At 41.4% G+C, this 21,215-nt stretch overlaps 1 protein-coding gene across 1 annotated transcript in view; it reads right to left on the minus strand.

The window, feature by feature from the left end:
* Positions 1-21,215, minus strand: part of STAB2 (stabilin 2) — an 83,175-nt gene that overhangs the window by 16,561 nt on the left and 45,399 nt on the right. The window contains exons 34-54 of the mRNA XM_054060470.1: positions 20,504-20,635; positions 19,322-19,447; positions 17,925-17,981; positions 16,606-16,701; positions 15,910-16,105; positions 15,303-15,398; positions 14,318-14,363; positions 12,742-12,818; positions 11,099-11,224; positions 10,499-10,572; positions 8,704-8,775; positions 5,848-5,967; positions 5,328-5,375; positions 4,159-4,242; positions 3,912-4,058; positions 3,411-3,536; positions 3,054-3,113; positions 2,333-2,509; positions 2,161-2,250; positions 1,253-1,399; positions 10-66 (exon numbers count right to left, since the gene is read on the minus strand). Coding sequence (XP_053916445.1) covers positions 10-66; positions 1,253-1,399; positions 2,161-2,250; positions 2,333-2,509; positions 3,054-3,113; positions 3,411-3,536; positions 3,912-4,058; positions 4,159-4,242; positions 5,328-5,375; positions 5,848-5,967; positions 8,704-8,775; positions 10,499-10,572; positions 11,099-11,224; positions 12,742-12,818; positions 14,318-14,363; positions 15,303-15,398; positions 15,910-16,105; positions 16,606-16,701; positions 17,925-17,981; positions 19,322-19,447; positions 20,504-20,635 — 2,154 coding nt within the window. The remainder of the gene's footprint in view (positions 1-9; positions 67-1,252; positions 1,400-2,160; positions 2,251-2,332; positions 2,510-3,053; positions 3,114-3,410; positions 3,537-3,911; positions 4,059-4,158; positions 4,243-5,327; positions 5,376-5,847; positions 5,968-8,703; positions 8,776-10,498; positions 10,573-11,098; positions 11,225-12,741; positions 12,819-14,317; positions 14,364-15,302; positions 15,399-15,909; positions 16,106-16,605; positions 16,702-17,924; positions 17,982-19,321; positions 19,448-20,503; positions 20,636-21,215) is intronic.

Below are 21,215 nucleotides of genomic sequence, written 5' to 3' on the forward strand. Positions count from 1 at the left end.
ACAAATTACCTTTAGTTTCGTCCCTGGAGGGCACTTAGAACTACTGAAACAGCTAACACAATGTCCCTGTTGTACAAAATGACAAAAAAAATGCATTACAATAATGGCAATGGAAAGCTATTTGAGATGGACAAAATATCTGTTTTATGAAAGCAGCAAGTATGCTCAGAGAAGAGTGTAAGTTTATTATGCTTGAAGCAGATTATACAAGCTTTGGAGAAAGAAGAGAGGAGAGTGAAAACAAAATAGTTGCATTAATTTGGTGCTGTGAAATACAAGAAATCAGTTTTGATACCAGAATACAAAATCTGGAAGAGGAAACTTTATCCTGGATTTAAACAAATGGGGAAAAGGTGGTGGGTATTCTTTAAACAAGTATTGACATGGGCTGCATCAGGTCTGGATGTCAAGTTTGGAGTAAAGGTAGATGGTTACTTCTGGGGAAGCACTGACCATATCTGAGGAAATGATATCTATTTAATTTAACCAAGTTGTGAAATAAAAGGTAACTTGAGTAGATGGGGTACATACAAATGTTTGTTTTATAACTGAAATATAAATGACAATAACCATTTTTTTAATACTATGTGAACTTGTTTTTTACTTCTAGGTAATATTTTCACACAAACTATTTCAAAATGGGCTTCAAAACTTCCTGTTTGTGAAACCCATCAAAGTTCCTGAAGGAAACTTCCTCCACACTAACAGTGCTTATTCAGGTGTACTAAAGGATACTTCTGTGAATGTAAGAGACTGAGAGCTTGTATAACAGATCAGGCCATTTTCGGTCTTGTCATTACCCTGTGCAGCTGGGACAGCAAAGTGCTGTTGCTTTGTAATTGGGAACTTTGTAAATGCAATCTACAATATAACCAAATTGATGGTGTGAATTTGTCTTAATTTGAAAGCATGGTAGCAAGATCTGTTCTTGCTCAAATTTATGCTTGGCTTTGTAAGATACAGCTCTTATTGAAAACAGGGCAGGGTCTGCTAAGCTAGTCTTACCTGAAACCACTTGTCCTGTTTGTTGCTTAGTGTGCATGCAGGTTTTCTCTTGTGTATCTTGCAGGCATTGTGCTGTGCTTGTTAACCTTAGCTCTAGCCAGTGTGGCAGATTAAGTCAGATTAAGTGGTGGGACTTGATCTCAGTAGTGCCAAAACTGCTGCGAGTCTTGCCCTGGTCTCTGTGAGGACAGGGTTTGGCTCTTGGGGTGTGTCTTGCTGGGATGGGGGATCAAAAAAGGGGACTGACCATGAAATCCACGGTGAGGAAGCTGTCGCAACGGCCCCCCAGGCTGGGGTCTGTCAGCAGGCAGTCAATGCCATAGGCGATGCCCCCATCGAACTCCAGCTGCCGCTGCACTATCTTGCACTGTCTGTCGTTCAGGAAAAGTGCACCCTGAGAAATGGAATGAGGAGAGTGGAGTGTGACAAGTCATGAGCCAGTCTTCACTGAGGCCAGGCTGAATTCAGGGCTTAAATGGGAGTTAGGGATTATCCTTCCTCTGTTTTAAGTCAATCTGGGGACCTCTTCCTATAGCTGAATGTTACAACATCACAGATGAGTAGATCTTATTCCTTTCCTGAAGGGGACAGAGTATTCCAATCGTACATCCTCAGGTTTACCTTATGTGCATTTAGGATTATGTTTTCAGAGACAGATGCTTGCCAGGGAATATGTGGGTATGATCTGATATATTTGCAAAGAAAAATATGCTGATGCTCTGGCTTAACAGGCTGCAATCTTAGCTTCTAAGTGCTTACAAAGAAGGGTTTGCATTCAGGCAGTGCGTTCATGGGGCTTCTGCCAAAGCCAGGTTCATTGTGATAGGTTTCCATTGTGTATTTCATTGTCGAAGTTAAAATGTGGTGGTAGTTCAGTTTTCAAGTAATTGAGGGCTGTTTTGAACAAATTGTTTCATACAGCAGAGAAACAAAGAGCTCCAAAACAGCTTCAAGGAGTCTTACAAACTGTCTATCCTGCTGAGTCAATGGGTGGCTGCTGCATTCTTGTGGATCTTTGCAGGGACTTGTGAAGACCAATTGAGTTTTGGTGCCACTGACCCTCCCTGGGGGTTGTGCGCAGGCACTGTGTGGTCTGCGTGAGTGAATACTGCACTTGGGGCAAGGGGTAAATGTGCTGGCAAAGCGAACACTTACAATCTCCCTGTTATCCCCACAACTAATGCTGAGGTTGGAGCCCTGCAAGGTCTTCAGTGAGGTGGAGCTAGGGAGCTGGTAGGCCAACACCTGTGAAGGAAAGAAGGGAGATACATGTGTCTGGGCTTTCATGTCTTGGCCTTGGTAATGCTCCTAAAAAGCAAAGACCTACCGCAGCATCACGGACAATGTGGTATTTGAGGTACTGCACCAGTTTGTCAGTGTTGGATTTCTTGAAGAGGAAATCCTGCTGCTCCTGTGGCAGCCCACGGATAGCTGCGTCTGTGGGCCAGAAGAGTGTGACGGGTTTGTGAATAGGATCGTTGATCAGCCCAAGCAGATTGTTTTTCTGCAACATACCAGAAACAAGGGTAGAGGATTAATGCTCCATCTAAAATGACATTGACTGTAGGGTCAGTGTCTGGTGTAACTGGGATGCGGTGGCCTGTGGTCTGAGTAGTCACCAATCTGCAAACTCAATGACTTTAAAAACTGAATGCCTGAGTTGAGCTGCCCAAATTGAGTCACACAACTGAATTTTCAGAAGCGCTTCATCAGCCAGAGCTGCCCACTCAAAACCAGACAGACGGCTCAACTTTGTTCTTAAGTCATACTTTGGTCAAATTTTGGCCACATAATTAGAGGTATGGTAGGACAGAGCTGGGTGAGGAGGGAAAAGCTCTGTGTGGGTCTATGGGCCTGCGTGACATTCCCCCCATCTTTGTGGGAGAGGGACCATGTGGTGGCCAGGTTTGTCGTGTACTGTGTTGTGACCCCTTTGGCTCCACTGAACGCTATCTTGCCAATGATGACATGTGCCATATCTGTACATTTGTGTTTAAAAAAAGGGTTTAAAACCATTGCACAATAGCTGCAATCTCTCGTTTCCTTACCTCTAACAAACTGCTGAATAGGATGTATCCATGTTGGGCTGCAACCATTTTAAGGCTTTCCTACAGAGAAAGGAATTTCGGTAATGGATCTAATAAATACATTATATGACTATTTAAAAAGCAGGTATTAGCTTCTTTTCTCCTGTAAGTCACTTCTTGTTATGAAATTAAAACCATTGTAAAAGCCCTGTGCAGAAGTCCTCTTATACTGTTCTTACTATAACTGTAATTCCTGAATGAATTTTAAATAATTATATAATTTACTCAGCAGTGTCAAACAATGTTTATATAAGGTCTTTTGAATATTACTGTCTTTGTAGAAAAGCCCCTGGGTTGAGGAGGTTGAGCTGCACATACCTTTTTAAGGGGGAAATCCTGCATACGTGGTGGGACCAGAATTTGGTTTATCACATGGATCACACCATTTGCGCCAACAATATCACTGAGTATAATTTCAGCTTTGTTGTTCAAAATCAGTGAGTTCTGGAAAGGCAACAATAACATGTTTTCTATGGAACCTTTTGGGAGAGTGAAGCTGATGCCAAATTTCTTTGATGCAATGATCCCAGACCATCCTTCCTTTGCAGCAAAGAGTAGCTTCAGTTTTAATAAAATGCTCTTTGCTTTTTCAAACTCTCTTTGTACTCATAAAGCCAGAGGCTGAGGATAAAACACCTTGTGACAAAGGAGGGCTTGTACAACTCCACTCTTTGCACAGCAGATAAGTGCTGAAACTTCAGCTGAATGGATAACCTTTTTTTAAATGCTATTTATTTATTTTCGTGCGTCAGGCTTTGCAAAAAGCTGAATGAGAGCAGATGGTTTTATTCTGTCCCCTGCCTTTTCATGCTCTGTTACCTGAGAGTAGCCGATGTGTATCGGGTCCCCGTGGAGAGAGGTGATGTTGGTGACTTTTGTCAGGTCATTGTACAACAGACTGGCACAACCTACCACATGGTACCGGAGGACTTGAGCCATCGTGCCTTTGGCAACCCAGTCCTTAACCTGTAGCAGAAAATGAAGGAGTTGAGAAGGAGTTGAGTAAGGCACCTGAATCAAAAACCTCATGGCCAGCTCACCAAAGACTTCTGGCCTTCTTACTTACCTGTGGGTCACTGTTTAGTACGTCTGAGTGAGGTACAAAGACAGTGAAAGGGCCAGGGCCTGTGATATCTCGGATAGAAGAGGTCTGCCAAATTGAAGAGGACAAAGCAGTAATGAGTCATTAATGCAAATGGTGTCACACAGCAACGGGAGCAGCACTGATCAGTGGGAAGTGGTGCCCACAGCCCCATTGCCGTTGCACTCGGCTCCCTTCCTTCTAATGCAAAGGTGAGAGAAGGTCTTGTACAGTGCTGACTTTCTTTCCCAGACCCGTCTGTCACTGCTGCCCATGGGTATTAAATGCAAAGTTTTGGCTAATAGCCAAGTCTGTTTCCTCTGCAATAACGAGAAGCTCTCAACCAACACTAAGCACAAGGAGAGTGGAGAAGGGCTGTTCCATCCTGGGCAAGTGAAGGTTAAACCCTTTCATCCTGAGAGAGTAAAGAGTGGATTGTACAAGCATTTAGCTTATATGCAGTTGTTTGTACTTAGGAGTAGGTTAATTACAGTGAGAGGGACAAATGGACCTGGGGTATTGCAGGCAATCTGAAATAAGAGAGCTCTATTAAAGTGAGAGGATGCAATCAGTTTATCATGATAGCCCAGCTGAGGCTAGAATACGAGTCTTTGGGCAAGCAGGCCAGTATAGGGATTTGTACTGCCCTGAGGCTTGGGGTAAATGGAGAATTACTACCACCAGCCTCCAAAAAGCAGTGAGAACTGGTGGTGCTTGCTGGCTGTCTAGCAACACACAGCAGCATCCTGTGATGTTTCTGAGGGGCAACCGAAAACAGCATGTCAGTTTGGAAACGCAGGACGGGTAGAAGAGTGGTGTTTGCTCACATCAGAATTCATAAGCTGTGCTGGAAATCTCAGACTGTGAATGTGTGAAAAATCAGTTTTATGCTTGGTCGGGGTGGGGGGGCAGGCTGCGTTTCCCTGAGATCTGTCTTTATTATTAGTCCTCTCTGTTTTGATGGCAGTTAATACTTTAAATTAAAGCACCTTGAATATTAGTGGCTGGTGATCCAAATCCAATTAAGTTGAAGGGTGTTGGCACATGCCAGATTCATTCCTGCTCCATGCCCCTTCCTTGAGGCAAAAAAAGAGAAGAGAGGAACACCCCACCTTTCCCATCCCTCCAAGAAAAAGTACTTGGCCTTTCCTTACCTGTAAATGGAAATAAAACCTAGATGTGCTGGAGTTCTTGGGAAGTTCCTGCAATCAAGAGAACAGTTTTGTAACAGTGCTGCAAACCTAGAGCAGCTTCTGTGGAATGCAAACATATGCAGCACTTGGAAAAGGAGGAGAAATTGTGGCTTGGAGTAAATACTGCTCATCTGCATTGCTCCTATTCTTTTCTTACCTTGCTCTATCAAAGAAAGGCGTCTTTGAAACGTAAAAATACCAGTATTAACTCCCTAATACTGCAGTCGTATTTGTTGCCAACCAGTTGTGTGGGTTTTTTGAGGAAAGTAAGGTTATTTTAGTAAAGTTATAGCATCCTTATTTAGTAAGGTTATAGCATCCTGTTCCTATTCCTGGTTTCTTGGATTGGGAGTATTTTAATTTCTGGGGTAGATTTACCAATTTGTTCAAGGAAAAAACTGGGCTGTTTCAGGAGACAACCATTGTATTTAATAACTGCCTGAAGTAAAATAAGGGATGGCAAATATGTGCAGTGCTTTACCTGGTAGATGTTGCCTCGGCACTTAAATCCATCCCCAATGTAGTTAGGTTTGCAGGTGCAGGTCCTTTCTGTCAGCTCAGTGTCATTACAAATGGCAAATTCACTGCAGCCTCCGTTATTCTTGCAAGACCAAAATTTAAGATATTTAATTCCTTCATTGCTAGGTGTACAGAACAATTCCAGTTCATCACTTCCCCCCCCCCCCCCCCCAATATATGTTACTTAAAAAGGCAATCACTACAGCTTTTTGCAACTGGATCTTAGTGGAACTTCTGACAGTATGTACTTTCTTGCAAACAATAAAGGCATTTAAAGTCCATAAGAAATAACCCTCCTTTTATGCAGAGGAGGTAGTTTTTTATTCTCTTCTTATTTCTTCTGTTCATTGTATTATAAGGATTGAAAAGATTTATAGGGAGGTTTCATTCTGGATTTTGGGATGAGTCTTAGCTGTTCTGCTGAGGCAGCATTGACTTGCTCTGAAGGGAACTATTTACAGCTGTAATTCACTTTTATGGTGCTAGAAGCTTGTATTTCTGCAGGAGCATTAGCATAAGACTGTCTGTCTTTCTTCCTCGGCTGATGGTCCAGGCCAGATGGAATAAGGTCCTAGCGCATGTACTGTCCTTTAAAATGTCTCCTATCTGCCCCAAGTGTGCATCATGAGTGCATCCTAAGGCTTGGAGCGACAATGATGCACCTCACACATCCACCTGGCTTCAGGAAGATCTCTGTGCTAAGGGGAGATGTTCCTCATCCAGGAGCAATGTGCTGGGTTTCGGAGCTCTGTTCAGACAGAATTACATGCTCCCCAGCTGACACCTCAGTGTGCAAATAAGCTTCTAGACTGGACTTGAGGACAAATCAGGAAAAATTGAGATGTCATCTCATTTTCTTTCTGTGTACTTGTTTAATGGTGTCATTTCTCTGGCCAATCATCTTGGGGATCCTCTCCCATGAGTAGGAGAAAAAGCTCCTTTGGAAGCTACCAGTGGGGCTTGACTTGACGGCCCATAGTGAGTACTGGCTCCAAGCAGGGGTTTTGTGCGCACTTGCTATTTATTTGTCTAGATTTGAGTGGGCTGTTGGCAATCTTGGGTTGATCATAGTTTCCCACAAAGCTTTGCTACACAGAGGTTTGCCAAAATGAAGACAGATTAGCCTCTCATCTGACAGTGATAATTCTCAAGACCATCTTTTTATGTGTGTGTGTATATATATATATATATATAAAAATATATATATAAAATTACCCTGGCATAATTAGCAGTTTGAAAGAAAAGTTGCTGGAACAAAGCATAGGAAAATGCAACAGCCTGCTTAGTTGCAGGAAGCAGTACATCATAACTTTGAATTCTCCTTCCTCCAGCTTCTGTTTTTGTCCTTGCTCTTTCATCTCTGCCAACTTTTGAGGTCAGAGAGACACTGCTGAGAGACTAGGCTGAGAGGATGAGAATTATTGTCACTGCACTGAGAGCACAAAGGATTAATGTGCATGAGAGAGTGGATATGTCCCTGCATGCCTGCTGCAGCTTGCCAAAAAACAAAGCGGTGCGACTGGTGCAGAGAACTAGGTTGCTTGCAAATATGTGTCTTGCAGTGTGTGAGCTAGCTTGTGCGAGACAAATGTGGCTAATTCTCAGCCTGTAGTGATAAGTTAAGGAAAAAGTAAGGAGTGTCGTGGGAAGCCCTGGGTTGCATGTTGTGGAACAAAAGAAGGGAAACGGTTGGTGTGGTGAATGCTTTCCTTTTCTTTTGACCTCCCCATCAAGACAGGCTTCCATTCTTCCATCCACCACCCTACTTCCTTTGTTTCACTGTTCACTAAGCTGTCCCTGCTGCAGTTCTCAGTGTTGCTATCCTTTACTATGCATCCGCAGGGATGCATTCAGGATGCAGCCTGTGCATGGCCATGGGGGCTGTGAGGCTCTGCTCTTTTGAGTGACCCCATGGGACCTCTGCCCAAGGTGAGCCTGCAGGCTGGGGCTTCTACTGGTAACGTCTGCTCCAGGGAGTCTGGGCCCTTGGCCACCTCTTTGCCCCAACAAGGATTTCACTGGTAATGAAACAGCTATGTGAGGACCTAATCTCATCAGGCTATAAAAATTTCAGACTGAGAAGGGGATGTGTATGCTGACACTGAATCATTTCTTTTGTTCAGGCTGCAAAGGCCTCATCCCAAATGACACCAGAGGACTTAATGACAGAAAAATATTAAATATAAATAGGCATTTTGATACGCTGTACACTATTCTCTTTGGTTCCAAATCACCTGGCTCCTAGAACAGCTAGAACCAGGCCCTGAGCATCAACAACCTGAGCTGTAGTTTTGGTTTTGTTTTTTTTTTTTTTGTCATTACAGGCGACATGAAGTAGATCATGTTTCTCTTTCTTGTAGTTTGAACCAAGCTTTTTATTTGACTTGCCTAGAAACTTCTTTTTAAAATATATATATTGATTTAAATGTTGATAAGCCTTCTGAGTGTCCCAGACAGAAGTTTAGATGGTGGTATATGAGCTCTAGCAATGACAAAAATTTTGCTGAGCAGATACGACTTGCATTTTAACACTGCAGTCTGGAGTCTGTTTCTCTAGTTCTGATTTGAAGTGGTTTTTTTAAGACTTAGCGATTAGTCCAAGCCCTCACTTGTGTTATATTCAGCTTTTGGTCTGTAAAAGACCTTACTGCATAGTTTCTAAAATAGCAACAACACTAAAACATGTACTGAACCAAGAACATTTAAAAATCAGTTAACTTAAGTGGCCTATTTGTCTTAGTTTTGAATGCACAACCCCCTGCAAAAATCATAATGATTATAACAAGACCTTAAATACCCTCATGAAATGGATACTTACTTGTGAACACAGACTGATATATGTGCATCTTTTACCATCTCCAGAGTATCCCTTCAAGCAATTGCATACTGCCTACAAAGCAAAATGAGAAAACACGCATGTATGGAAGGATATTTGACTTTTTTTCAGAATACTTACATTTAATCTACTTTTCTGCCAGACTACTTCATTGTGGTGTGGTGTAAGAGTTATTGAGCTAAAAGTACACAATCTCTTCCACAGAAGTTTCTTAGCCAATATCAGCAACCATAGGACGATACTGGGGAATAACAATTTCTAAGAGGCTCTATCTGCCCTTTTCCTGCCTATCCATCTCTCTCCTCTGCTGTCCTGCCCATTTGAAATGGACCTTTTGACAACTGCACATTGTTATCTAGGCTAAGCCCCTAGTTTATTTCCCCACCTTTATTTGCATAGATTTGAATTCCCCTCTCTTCTCTTTCCTTCCTTTTCCTTATTTTTTCAAATGATGAAACATATCTTCAAAACACTTAGAATTGTGTCCTGATGTTACTGACCGCTTTCCATGCAGCCATTTGACTCTTCTGTCACAATTACTCTGTTTTGCACTTGCAGTTACCACAAAGATGAAGAATAAACAGAGCTAAAAAGAAATCCTCCTGAAAAGAATATATTCCTCTTCCATTCTCTGCTTCATGGTTCTCAATTTAGAATTCACATTTAATATGAAGAAGATTTCTGCAGCAGAAACAACTGGTAGGCAGTGTAACAGTGGTGTTTTGTGCGTCTGTGTGACTGAAAACCCTACAGAAAACAGGCTCGTTTCTGTCTTATAAGTTCAGTTCTGCTGCAGTGGGATTTTGTAATGGAGGTGGTTATTGCTCTGATGTTAACTATGTTCTCCTGGGTAAGAAAGTATAATCATATTGTAGCTACTACTTCTATTCCCAGTGAGGGTGTATGGAAGAAAATAGCCATCACCTGTCTTGTCTAGAGGAACTGGGAAAGAGTTAAATGGCTCTGTGTATCCCACTAGGAATGCACAAACAGTCAAGGCAAAAAATGAATTTATTGGTACTGGCAAAAAGGGCTGATGGGGTTATTGACCCTGCTATCTCTGGACAACTGGAAGTTAGGTGGCTTCTGACTCCTGGTCACTGTTTCCTGCATTGTTGGGATGGTAAGAAGTGCTTCAATCGGGGTGTACAGCTTCTTCTGAAATGATTATAAAAATAGAAACACTAATATGTGTCACTTGATCGCCTGGGAGACTTTTTTTTTTTTTCTCCTTTACTGCCCTGGTCCTTTTACACTTCTTTTTCTTTGGGGAGGATGTTGTACTTCTGCATGGGAGATGCAGAACAGCAGAGGAGCGAGGGGATGCCAGTATGCTGTTAACCCCTATTCATAATGTATGATTCAGTCTGTTTTCTTTCTTTGCGAGTATGTTTGAGCTATGCTGGGAGATGGACTAGTCTCAAGTGGATTTTTTCCATGGACAGTTTCTAAAACAATAAAAGAAATGTTATCTGGTGATACTTTCAGACTGCCAGGTTTTCACATCGTAACTTCCCAAAGAAGAAAACCAACCACTTGAAACAGTAAAACGCTATTTTCCTCTGTAGTTTTGGATTTCTTCTACTGCAATTAATTTTTTTCATGTTTGTCCGTACTCCTTCTCAAATACCTTTCTGAAGGAAGCATATACTTCTCAGGATTTTTGTTATGAAATCTACTGTTACATTTAAAAACAAAGTTGAGATGGGGAAATCTTTCTTTAATCAAATGTAAACCGTTGGCCAGTCTTATTTTTCTGCACTGACAAAACACCTACCTGATTGGGTCCAGTCTGTGTGCATTCTGCATTTTTATCGCATCCACCGTGGTTCTCCAGACAAGGGTTGATTTCTTTAGAAAAGAGAAATAGTATAATAGTAATAGTAATAATAATAATAAAAGAGTGACTCTGAAAACCCAGGAAGGGATAATTTTAGGTAAAACATACAAGCAATGCATGTTTATGACAATGTGTCAATCAATGAAACTCATTCCCTTTGCTATTTAATACCTCAGTCTATATCTTACAGTTGTTCTGGTAAAGGCTAAAAGTCTGCTATCAGCATTTGTAAAACCATACCAGGGGAGATATGGCAAAACAGCAGCTAAAACTCTTTAAGTTTGTAGTGGTCAGAGAGGTGTGCGTATATTAAGCAGCTGAAGATGGGGCTATCCTTGTTGAGAGGTAAATATTTTAAATAAAGTTTTGATGTCGCATCACACTGCTGTAGTAGTTGCATGGTTTGCCAGATACTGTCAACCATGTGTTAGGAAATAGCACTTCTGAGGTATAGTGGAAGAATGGTGTTCCATCTACAGGAAAATTCACCCCTGTAATTTTGCTCCTTGTGACCTATGAGACATTGTGAACACTTACCAATGCAGACTATTCCATCTCCAGTGTACCCAGCATTGCAGACGCATGCTCTGTTGCCAGGTGTTGTTCTTCTGCACTCTGCTTTGGCAGAGCAGCCACCGTTGCTGGTCTTGCAAGCGTCAATAGCTGAACAGTGATCACAACCCAGATTAAAATAATGTGCTGAAATAGCTTTTTGCTTTTCAGGTTAAGCTGTCTCTATCTTTTAGTGGGATTTGCTAACATTTTCTGAACACAGAGCCCTTCTGATTTAAGAGGCTATAGACTTCATTAGTACCAGATATTTAATACATCTTACTGATTACAAGAGGGAAATCTGAGAAGATGCTTCTAGTCTGGAAGATAAGACTTCATCCAGAACTGACTTTCAGTATTTTACTATCTTCTGATTCCGACCATTCCCACCAAGCATCAAAAAAGGGACCTTTACATTCTTCTCTAGATCAAATGGTTGTTTTGGGCTTTCCATTAGCTTGCCTTTTTTCTTCACACAGATCATAGACATTCTCTTGCAGGAGGTCTAGATTGTAATGCCACCCAGTACTCCATTGAAAACAAAGTCCTGGTTGTTGTTCAGATGGAAACTTGTGCTGTTTCTCCAACTCTGGATGAGTCAGAAGCTTACAAATTGAGTTTGCTTGGGTTACCCTGAGAACAGGGAGGGACCCTTTTCTGGTCTTCAGTGTGAATCAAATCAGCCCAAATGTTGCTTTAGATTTTGCTTCACGTGACTGCAAATTACTGTTTCAACTAAACTGCAGAGATGACTTGTCTTCTAACTGGTTTTGCCAGAGAACCCTGTGTAGAGGATTAAGGGTAAATGCAGATATACTATGGGTGACCTCTGTTACCCAGCTTTTTGTGAACATCGGGCATTTCCCACTAGCAGACTATAATGGGTTTGGTTAATTTGTGCCAGATGAGAAAATGAAAGCAGCCAGAGTGTTAAAATCTTGGGTTAGGAACCTGCTAGCTATTGTAAATATGTAAATATTGTAACATGCTTCTGTTCCCAGGAGAATTACTATTAGTAATCAGTTAAAGATTAAGTAAAACAACTGTAAAATTAATTACAATCCCCATGGCTGGAAGCAGTCAGTTTTCTACATCTGGATATCCCAGACATTCATAGGGACACCTAGGATAAGCTGCTGTTGCCTCTTTTTGATGGTCTCTAGAATCTCTCTGGTCTAAAGAAGTTTATTTTACTACCTCAAACCTGCGCAAGTTCAGAAAGCGAAGGAAATGGTAGGGCTATACAGCCTCCAATAGCTGGAAGTGCTATTGTAGCCCGAGCTGACCTCACTTTACTGATCTTTGTTGAGAAAAGGAGTAAAAGTCATAATCCAGGTTTCATTGCTCTGCAGACAATGGGGCCTGGGTTGTGCACTGCATGTTCCCTTTCCTCTGGTATCCTTTAGCACAATGCCTTGCAACCTGGAGATTTTGAATCCTTTGTTTGCTATGAATCTGCACCTGTTGGGCTCTCATTCATTTTGAGCAAACTGGCAGCAATTCCTCTTTTTTAACTAGTGCATAGGGAAGTGCTCATCTCTCATCAGCTCTACTGTGACAACATAGTACTTGAATCATGTTTTTGTTACTTTTTTTTTTTCAAAAGGTAAGAAATAAAGTCCACTTGCCTGTGCAGAATGTCCCATTCCCCTCAAACCCAGCTGCACACTTGCAATAGGCAGTGCCATTTGATAGTAGAAGGCAGCTAAAGAGGTAAAAGCAAAGAGATGACATTTAAAAAAAAAGAAAAAAGGAAAGGAAAAAAGTAGTCAAAACTTCTTCTGTGCAGCCCTTGCTTTGTGCATTGTTCTGAGGGTAATGTTGCATAGCAAAACAAGGCATTTAATCACACAGTATGATGTAGTAACAACCATAAAAATGAACTTGGTCAGATGAAGCTTTCCAAATGTGTTTTGGATGTATTATTTCAAGTATTAAAAATGCACAATTTGCTATCAAGTATCCTATTTTCATGTGTAGAACTCCAGAAGTTGCATGCCTGCTCACCCCCAAACTGCGCACATTATTTTAATTTGTGTGCAGACAATTTTTTGAGGGATGCAGCAGAAATTATATGCAGAAATTATATGAACCAGGCATCCAAGTCCACTGTGTCTGAATTTTGGGGTTTTTTTGTGTTTGTCCATCTGTATGCAATGTGGGTTTACTGCCTCATGAACTCCAAATAATACATGGGCTGCTCTCTGGTGTCACACAGAGACAGTGTTATAACACAGCCAGCACAATTCCTTCTTCCCTTCCAACTCCTGCCATGCCTGCACCTATTCTCATACCTACACAGGTACAGCAGGGATGAACACATCTCAAGAGAAGAACAGTCTACTACTTCTGTCAGAAACACAGTCTTGATCCCAGCAAGTGTGGGATCCTCCTGAGAAAATTTGAGGGTGGAATTTTGCCCCTAAAGCCTGGTAAAATATCACTGCTTTGAACTGCAGTTCACAAATATTTGAGGGAGAGAGTGATATACATCTGGGAAAAACGGGGTTTGCCTCTCTGGTTTCTCTGCTCCTACGGAAGAGCTGTGGCGGAAAATGAGGAGTCTTTCCAGCTACCTTTCTTTGTTTTTTAAATGTCTTGTGTAATGTAAATCTTGCTGTCTGGTAAATGATAGGGGCCAGGTGCACTTCAGTAAATGGCTTAACGGTGGTGAAGTGCTCCTTTGAAAACTGGTTACTGTCCCAATACTGGTACTGGACCACCAACAGTGTGGTTTTTATATCTTGAGATGAAGAGAAGAGCTGTTTTTTGTCAAATGCTGCTTGGCCTGGTGCCAATGGCACTTCACAGTTGTATGTGTGGTGGCGAATGGAGGAAATATGAGGGAAAGATAAAGCCCACCTTAGAAACTCACCTTTGTGATTAGCCTTCCCCTGCCCTGTTTTTCTCTTTAATCCTGCAGGCTCTGTTTCTTTGTGTACTACATGGTAGAATGTTCACGGCTATTCTTATTTTCCTCCCCACAAAATCTCATTTGTTCACACTTCTAACATTTACATTTTGAACTATTTTGCCCAGTCACTGTCTATGTTACTTTAACATCACTGTTTATCTCTGTAGAGGGAAAAATGAGTGTTATCTAAGCTGCTGAGAAGTCTTCATTAAAAGAAGGACTATGCTTTTTGCTTGCCAGAGATCCCCCTTTTCTCCTCCCTCTTCTGAATAAGTGGATTTCATACATACTTGGCACTGGTATGGCATGAAGCGTTACATACATCATCTTTGATTTCTGCATGAAGGGGAAAAAGAAAAAATGAAACGGGGATCAGAACCTCTTGTGTTAACGTCCTGCTAGTTTCCCAGTGTTTTGCTCCCATCATCCAGAGCTGGAGTCTGTTATGAGTTCTGTGCCAGACAAGTGCTCTCTCTGTCGGTATAGAGACTCTGTTCATAGTGATCAGTGGGTACCACTTAAATTCAGTTGCAATATGTTGCGTTTCAACACATTGCCAGGAAAAGTTTTCACCCATTGTCATTTATCTGTGTTTGTTCTGGTGAGTTTTGCACATTATTAGCTTACTTATATGTGTAGATTTTTCAAAGGAACTGAAATTTGCTCAGACAAAGCAACTATATCAACTCTTTAACAAGGGAGTTAATTTAATTAATATTTTTTTCCCTAAACAAATTTGAAACAGATATCAAATGCTATTATTAATGTGCTTACGCATTTTTCATTTTATGCTAGTATATGTAGACTTCCAAAATAGTTAATATATTTTAATTATGTCCACCCCAAACATAATTTTATTGGCTTTACAAGTTGTGTTGAACCAACAGAAAATGATTTTTTAATTATTTTTTATTATTTTAGCAAGCACATAATTCAATATCTAGTGCTATATAGCTAAGTCAACTTACTGAAGCACTTGAGAGGCTTTTGATCTGAGGATCAAAATGTGTTAGGTAACTGCTCTGCAAAATATATAGCCTTGACAAATGGGATATTCTTTTGGGATTTAAATCTCATGAACTCTCAGCTGGCTCCCTATTAATACGGGAATTAGTTGCCATAGCACAGGAGTGTCACCCATATTTTACTGCATGTGGGAAGCTGCTCAATATCTGGTAGTGCACTGGGATCTGGTCATGGCTGTATTTCTGGCATTTCCTGAAATGCTTGCTTTTTGCCCCAGGAAAAAAAAGAAAAAAAGGAAGGGATACTCACCAGTCTCGCACCTCACTCCTCTCCAGCCAACATCACATTCACAGGAGCCATCCCCATCGATCCCGTTGCTACATTTCCCATGGACACAAGCGCATGCTGTGGGGAGAGATGAGAGGAAATCACTGTCCTTGGGCAGGCTAAAGGTTTGTGCAGCAAGGGGAAGGAAGGGCAGGAGGGATCATCCAGATGTCTTCTGATGATGGTACCTTCTGCTCTAGCCTATTTCAAGAAATACTCAGGCTTGTGCCTATTGGCTAGAACAATTCTAAATTCAAAATAGGCTTATCTTTCATCTGTTCCCAAATTCAGGGGCTGAAACTGCATTTTAATAGGAAAACATTGATGAAAAAGCAGAGCTAGAGAGAATTATTCTTGCTGGATGCTGCTCTAAGTAGGAGGCACCGTACTCCAGATAAGGGATTAGAGAGAAAATACAATAATGGGCAAAGAAAAGGGGTTAATGTTGTTTCTAAGATTGGCCTGTTACCCTGAAAGTGATGTACCTTTCCAGGATCTAGAACGGACACTGTTAGAAGATCTGATGGGAAGGTTTTGATGTCTGACAAGACTGGCGAAGGTGCCAGTGTAGTTTGGGGGTGCTCAGTACCTTGATCACAGTTGCGACCGTATTTGCCTTCAATGCAGCTTTCACAGGCTGTACCAACAAACCCCTCTCCGCACTTGCAGGTGCCTGTGCCGTTGATGCCATCCAGGCAGATGCCGTTTCCAAAGCAGGCGTTCCCTGCTTTCCCTGGGCAGGGCTGGCACTGCTGCCCAAAGAAACCTGCACAGCACTCCCTGGTCTGGAAACCAAGAAATGCCATGCTGAGTGGACAGGATCCAGGACAGCAAGTATAGCAGCAAGCATTGTGGCTGCTGGTTACAGTGTTTTGGGACAGTTGCTGGGTGGAGGTGAGTTATATATCTGGATTTCTAGCAGTACCACAGCTCTGCTGGTCTCTGGCAGTGATCCTTACTGTACCAGGGCTCAGGCTGCAACCCCAAGTCCTTGATGGGACCCAGATACCCACCACCACCTCAAGGAAAGGTGGATGGTGTTGCTAGAGACAAGCATGATGTTACCTTTTCTGAACCTGCGCTCCTTCTGCACCATATCAGGCTCCCAGCCCTTCCTATGCTGCAGCCATCAGCAGGTTTTAACCTTCCAGTCTCTGCTGTATCCAGAGTAAAAGGCCTATAAATATATTTTTGGGCCTGTGAATGTTTAGTGGCTGCTACGAGTGGGGTTAAGTTCAGGCATGGAGGTTCCTGGCTTTTACTGCAATAGAAATTAAATACTCACAATAATGGTTTTAGCACACTTTAACTGGCATCCTATCTGGATGGTGTACATTCTCATGTTGTTTTCTGAAAGAAAGCAGTATTTCTTCTCCCCTGTCTGAACAAAAATTGGAGAAATGGATATACTTCGTTGTAGTATTGATCACCTATATTCAAATATTTTTTTAAAATGAGATGGTAAGTTTTCTCATGCTGTGCGCTAACTCATATATTCACAAAGAAAAGGAAGGGAATACTTCTAGAAGTACAAAGCATTAACTAAATGATTTTTGCTAGTCAATATATGATCAATTTTACTCAGTGTCTTGTGGTATTTTAAAGATGTGTTTAATACTGCCTTTCCTCAGAATTGAACAAGATTTATTTCTGAAGTTTGACAAACGTGCATTTACTTCTTTTTACCTGACAATTCTTGTTCTTCCCAATTCCTCCTGGAAAACTGAGAGACAAAGTTCTGCAAAAACAGCTGCTGAAACGTTATTTTCCAGGTCTGGATGTAGTTGGGAAAGATTGTTTGCTGAAGACTTGTTGGTTTCATTCTACACTTATTAGAGGATTGATATAAGCATCCCCACTGCTCATTGTCAAAGACACGTTAATGTTTCTGAGTTTTAAACACAAGAACTTCATCTGGACTTTGCCAGCCAGCTATTTTAATGAGGGTGGTGGGACTTCATCTGCTTTGGAATCCTATTACTGACATGATTAATTAAAAAAATAAAGTAGTGTAAAGGAAAAGGTGCTTCTATAATCCCAGCAGTGGAGCTTTCCCAGAGAGATTTAGATGCCAAGAAGCTCTAGGTCTTATCATGGTTGATAGGGATCTGCTAAATATCTGCAGTTCTCAGGTGTTGGACCTGAACATCCAAAGTCTCTGTAGTCTCCAAGTCTCCTTGTGACCACAAATCACAGTATATTGTTGGGTCCAGGCTGAGTTCACCCGTCTGTATATCTCTGCTTTGGAGGGCTAAAAGCTAATTCCATAATTCCTCCTGTAGCAAGCATATTGCAGACCGTGCTCTGCTACCTCAGTTTTGTATAGAGGTAACATTTGCAGTTAGAGAAGGCTTCAGTTGTCCCAATGCATACTAGAAACTGGTCTTTCAGGATAAAACTATTTTTAAGCTGGTCTTGATTCTGCTTGCTCCCTTGCTCGCACAGGGTGGATTGAGTCTATTGTCTGTAAGTAATGTATGTAGCAGGCTGAAGTAATTATGATAACTTTTGTTGAAACTGAGGCAATCGCATTAAAAATGGGATTGAATGAATCTATGTTCAGTTTTGATTTAAAAAAAGTATCATTAATAAGAAGTTACTTACTATTTCTTTTGTTCCTGGGGGACAACTTGATGACTGCGAACAAATTCTGCACTTTTCCTTAAGCAATACAAATGGGAGGTAGTTAACAGACTGCAAAGACCTGCAGATAGGTTGTTTAATAGAAAATGCGTATTTGCCAGCTATGTTTCTAAACCTAACCCTCTGGGTGCGTAATTGGGATAACTCCTTTGGTATAGGTTGTGGGGGTAGCTGGACTGCCCAGCAAGGAAGAACATCCCTACCTGCAGGTCTGTAGGGGCACCCCAATGGGAAGCAGAAGGAAAGCTATTTTGGATATTTCTCTTAGTTTTTCTAAATCAGTTCTTCCCAAAGTCTTCCCCATTGAAAGCACAATAAGAGGCAAATATTGAACTTGGACACAGGTTGCCTCTGGGGCAAGAGCTTGAAAATGGAAAACTTATACCACACGTATGTCCTGTGCCCTGCATTCATGTGAATCACTTGCACATTTAAGCTCAGTTTCTACGAAATGCTTAGGTATGTTATACCTAGTACACAATGCTTAATATTATTCTTGTTTAACTAATTACGTCCTTACTTTTAGCAAGGCTTAAATGAATGTTTAAGTATGATGCTGCATTTGAACATAGCAGGGAAAATAGTTTTCTATGGGAAAACAAAGGACCTGAAGGGGCAAAACAAAGGACCTGAAGGGGCAAAGCTGGAGAAAAACCTTGAGTGAAATATACTCCAATGTGAGACTGTATGGAAAAATTAAGCTACAAAAGTTGATGCCTGTAAATATGCTTTAACTGCAGCACGAGTCTCGCTTTTTCTTCTTTGACCAGTTCATTGCATGTTTGGTATAAAGGGATGTAAGCTGCCTGTTCGCAGTCCAGTTTGACTCACTCAAGAGAAAAGATGAATGGAATATTCCTCTGCCAGTTTGAGGAAGCAGCATCATGTTCTTTAAAGGAATGTAAACCTATTTGTACTTCATACATAGAAGGAACAAAACAGAGAATGCTTTGCTCAGAGGACATGAGGAGTTAGTGTGTATAGGCAGCAGTAATCTATACCTGGAGTGAAAAGAAAAATTTTCCCTTACTAAAAATAGTTTTTTTGCTTCATAAACAAGTGGTCTGGCTAAGGAGATGTATTAGAACACTGCATTGCTACTATTTTCTGAAAATCACAGCTCAGAAATTGCTTATTCCTGTATTATTCTAACGGTATTCTATCCGGGCTGTCAGTACACTGATTACAGCATCAAAGCAGTCTTAAAACAATGCTAAAACTCATAGGAATACCCTTTGTGCAAAATGCATGCATTCTTTATTAGGACATACTGTCAAGTATCGTGTGGATTTAGCTGTGTTTGGCTATAGATGTCTTTGATGGGCCTTTAAACATCTATATGCAAAAAATCCACTTACGGTGATCACAGTGTCATTAATATCACATCTGTTCTTTTGGATTTCCAGAACTTTTTCCAATCCATGAATAATTCCTTTGTCGGTCGCAACATTTGCGTAACTTATAGGTGCATTGTTTATGAACAGCTGCAAAAGAAATGCGATCATTTAGAAAGGAACAGAGTTGTTTGGTAGCTATGTGGTAACCAGAGCCGTAACAGGTGAAAGAAGGAGCAAGGTACAGACTTCAATTCAGGAAAACCAAAGAATGTAGTTAACTTCAAGCACTTGTTCGCATCCCAGTTGCTGCGTTTAAGAGCTTCACTGGACTGGAGAGCATGAGGTGACACAGCTTGTTGAAGTTGCTAAGCAATAGGATTTGGCAGATCAGATTTTTCCACTGTGGGGTGTAAAGGTTTGGAAGAAGGAGCCTTAAGCCAGCTAAGTGCTGAGTTTGCTGTCTGTGAGAAATGATGGGCTTTAGGAAAGACCTCCCAGCAGCTGCTTATTCAGGGAGGACTTTCATCATCTCACTGCTACCCCACAGTCCCACCTGCTACCCCTCACTGGTAGCAGATCTATGAGCAGACATTTCTTCCAAGGCTCTGCTGTGGGCAGAGCAAAGAGCAGGGGTGAAACTGCTTTGGTGAGAAGCTTTCTGGCCCCCATTGCCTATACCCAAAGGGAGTGCTGGGACAGAGGAGGAAAACCAATCTGTGCCACAGAATTAGGTGTGTAGCTTACTCTTGCTGTGCCTGATTTTCCCATGAGTGGTGTTGAAAGAGTTCACATTCACTGCCAAGTGATTTGTGCTCTTAGTATTGAAAGCACAGTAAATCCATAGCAAATAGAATTAAAGTTCTATAGTTAAAGGCAGGTTTCTAAAAGCTCATGGAAGTCAGGTTAATAACTGCTTTGTGATGCAGGCTTGTATCTGATAGAGACTCATGTCAACTGCAGTATCTTCTAAAATGCAATGCTAAATGCAAACAGCATAACTAAATCAAGTTCTGTCAAAGATCCCTCCAAGGGTGACTTTGAATTAAGCAGGTCTGAGAGAGACATTGCATTTCAGTGACATCTTTTGTGGTCTTAAGTCCCAGAAGCTAATGTGGATGCACATATCTTTTTGACCGTGTGTTAATTTAAAGTTGAAGCTGGACTAATAGAAAGCAGAGACCCATTTTGTGCAGACAGGAGTACCTGGTCATTGTGGAGGAAGAACCCAACCTGGTAGGAGAACCCTAGCATGGTGTCCCTGTGCATGCCATTATGCAGGTCATTCTTCAGGAGCTTCTCATCCAGTACAATGTGATACCGGATTAGGTCTTTATCCTACAAACACACAATTAAATTCAGAGTTATGTAAGAAGCATGGCAAGTTCTTTGAGATACTTTTTTTTTTCCCCCACAGGTTATAAACATAACATAGATTGTCTGAATTTAAGAAGAAGCTTTTCCACCTGGCAGGTTATTCCATGTTTCTTACTGTAGAGTCTACATTCCTGTCATAATGAAACTTTTATTGATCATAGGGATCCTGCAAACTATTGAACTGGCGGGACTGATAAGTGAATTCTTCCAGTGAGGCAGCAAACAGGATTTTTGCTGCGAGTCTGCTTATTGGTAGTATATGTTTTGGGACAAGTCATTTGATCTCTATGTTCCTCAGCTTCCTGTCTGTAAATGGAGACCATGAAAGTAGGAACAGAGTGAGGCAGAGTAAATATTTATGGAAGAGGCAGAGATGTATAAATGTCATTGCGTGTGTCATAGGCGAAGCTTCCTCTGCAAGGTGTCTCTTTATTCCTGTCAGATAAAGCTGTTTCAAACCAGAGCACATGCCAAGAAGGTGCTGGAATGATGCAGGAAATGGATAGCTTATCTTGGGGGGAGGATATGAACAGGAATGAGA

The sequence above is a fragment of the Cuculus canorus genome, chromosome 1, assembly GCF_017976375.1.
Source record: "Cuculus canorus isolate bCucCan1 chromosome 1, bCucCan1.pri, whole genome shotgun sequence".
In the NCBI taxonomy this organism is placed as follows: Eukaryota; Metazoa; Chordata; class Aves; order Cuculiformes; family Cuculidae; genus Cuculus; species Cuculus canorus.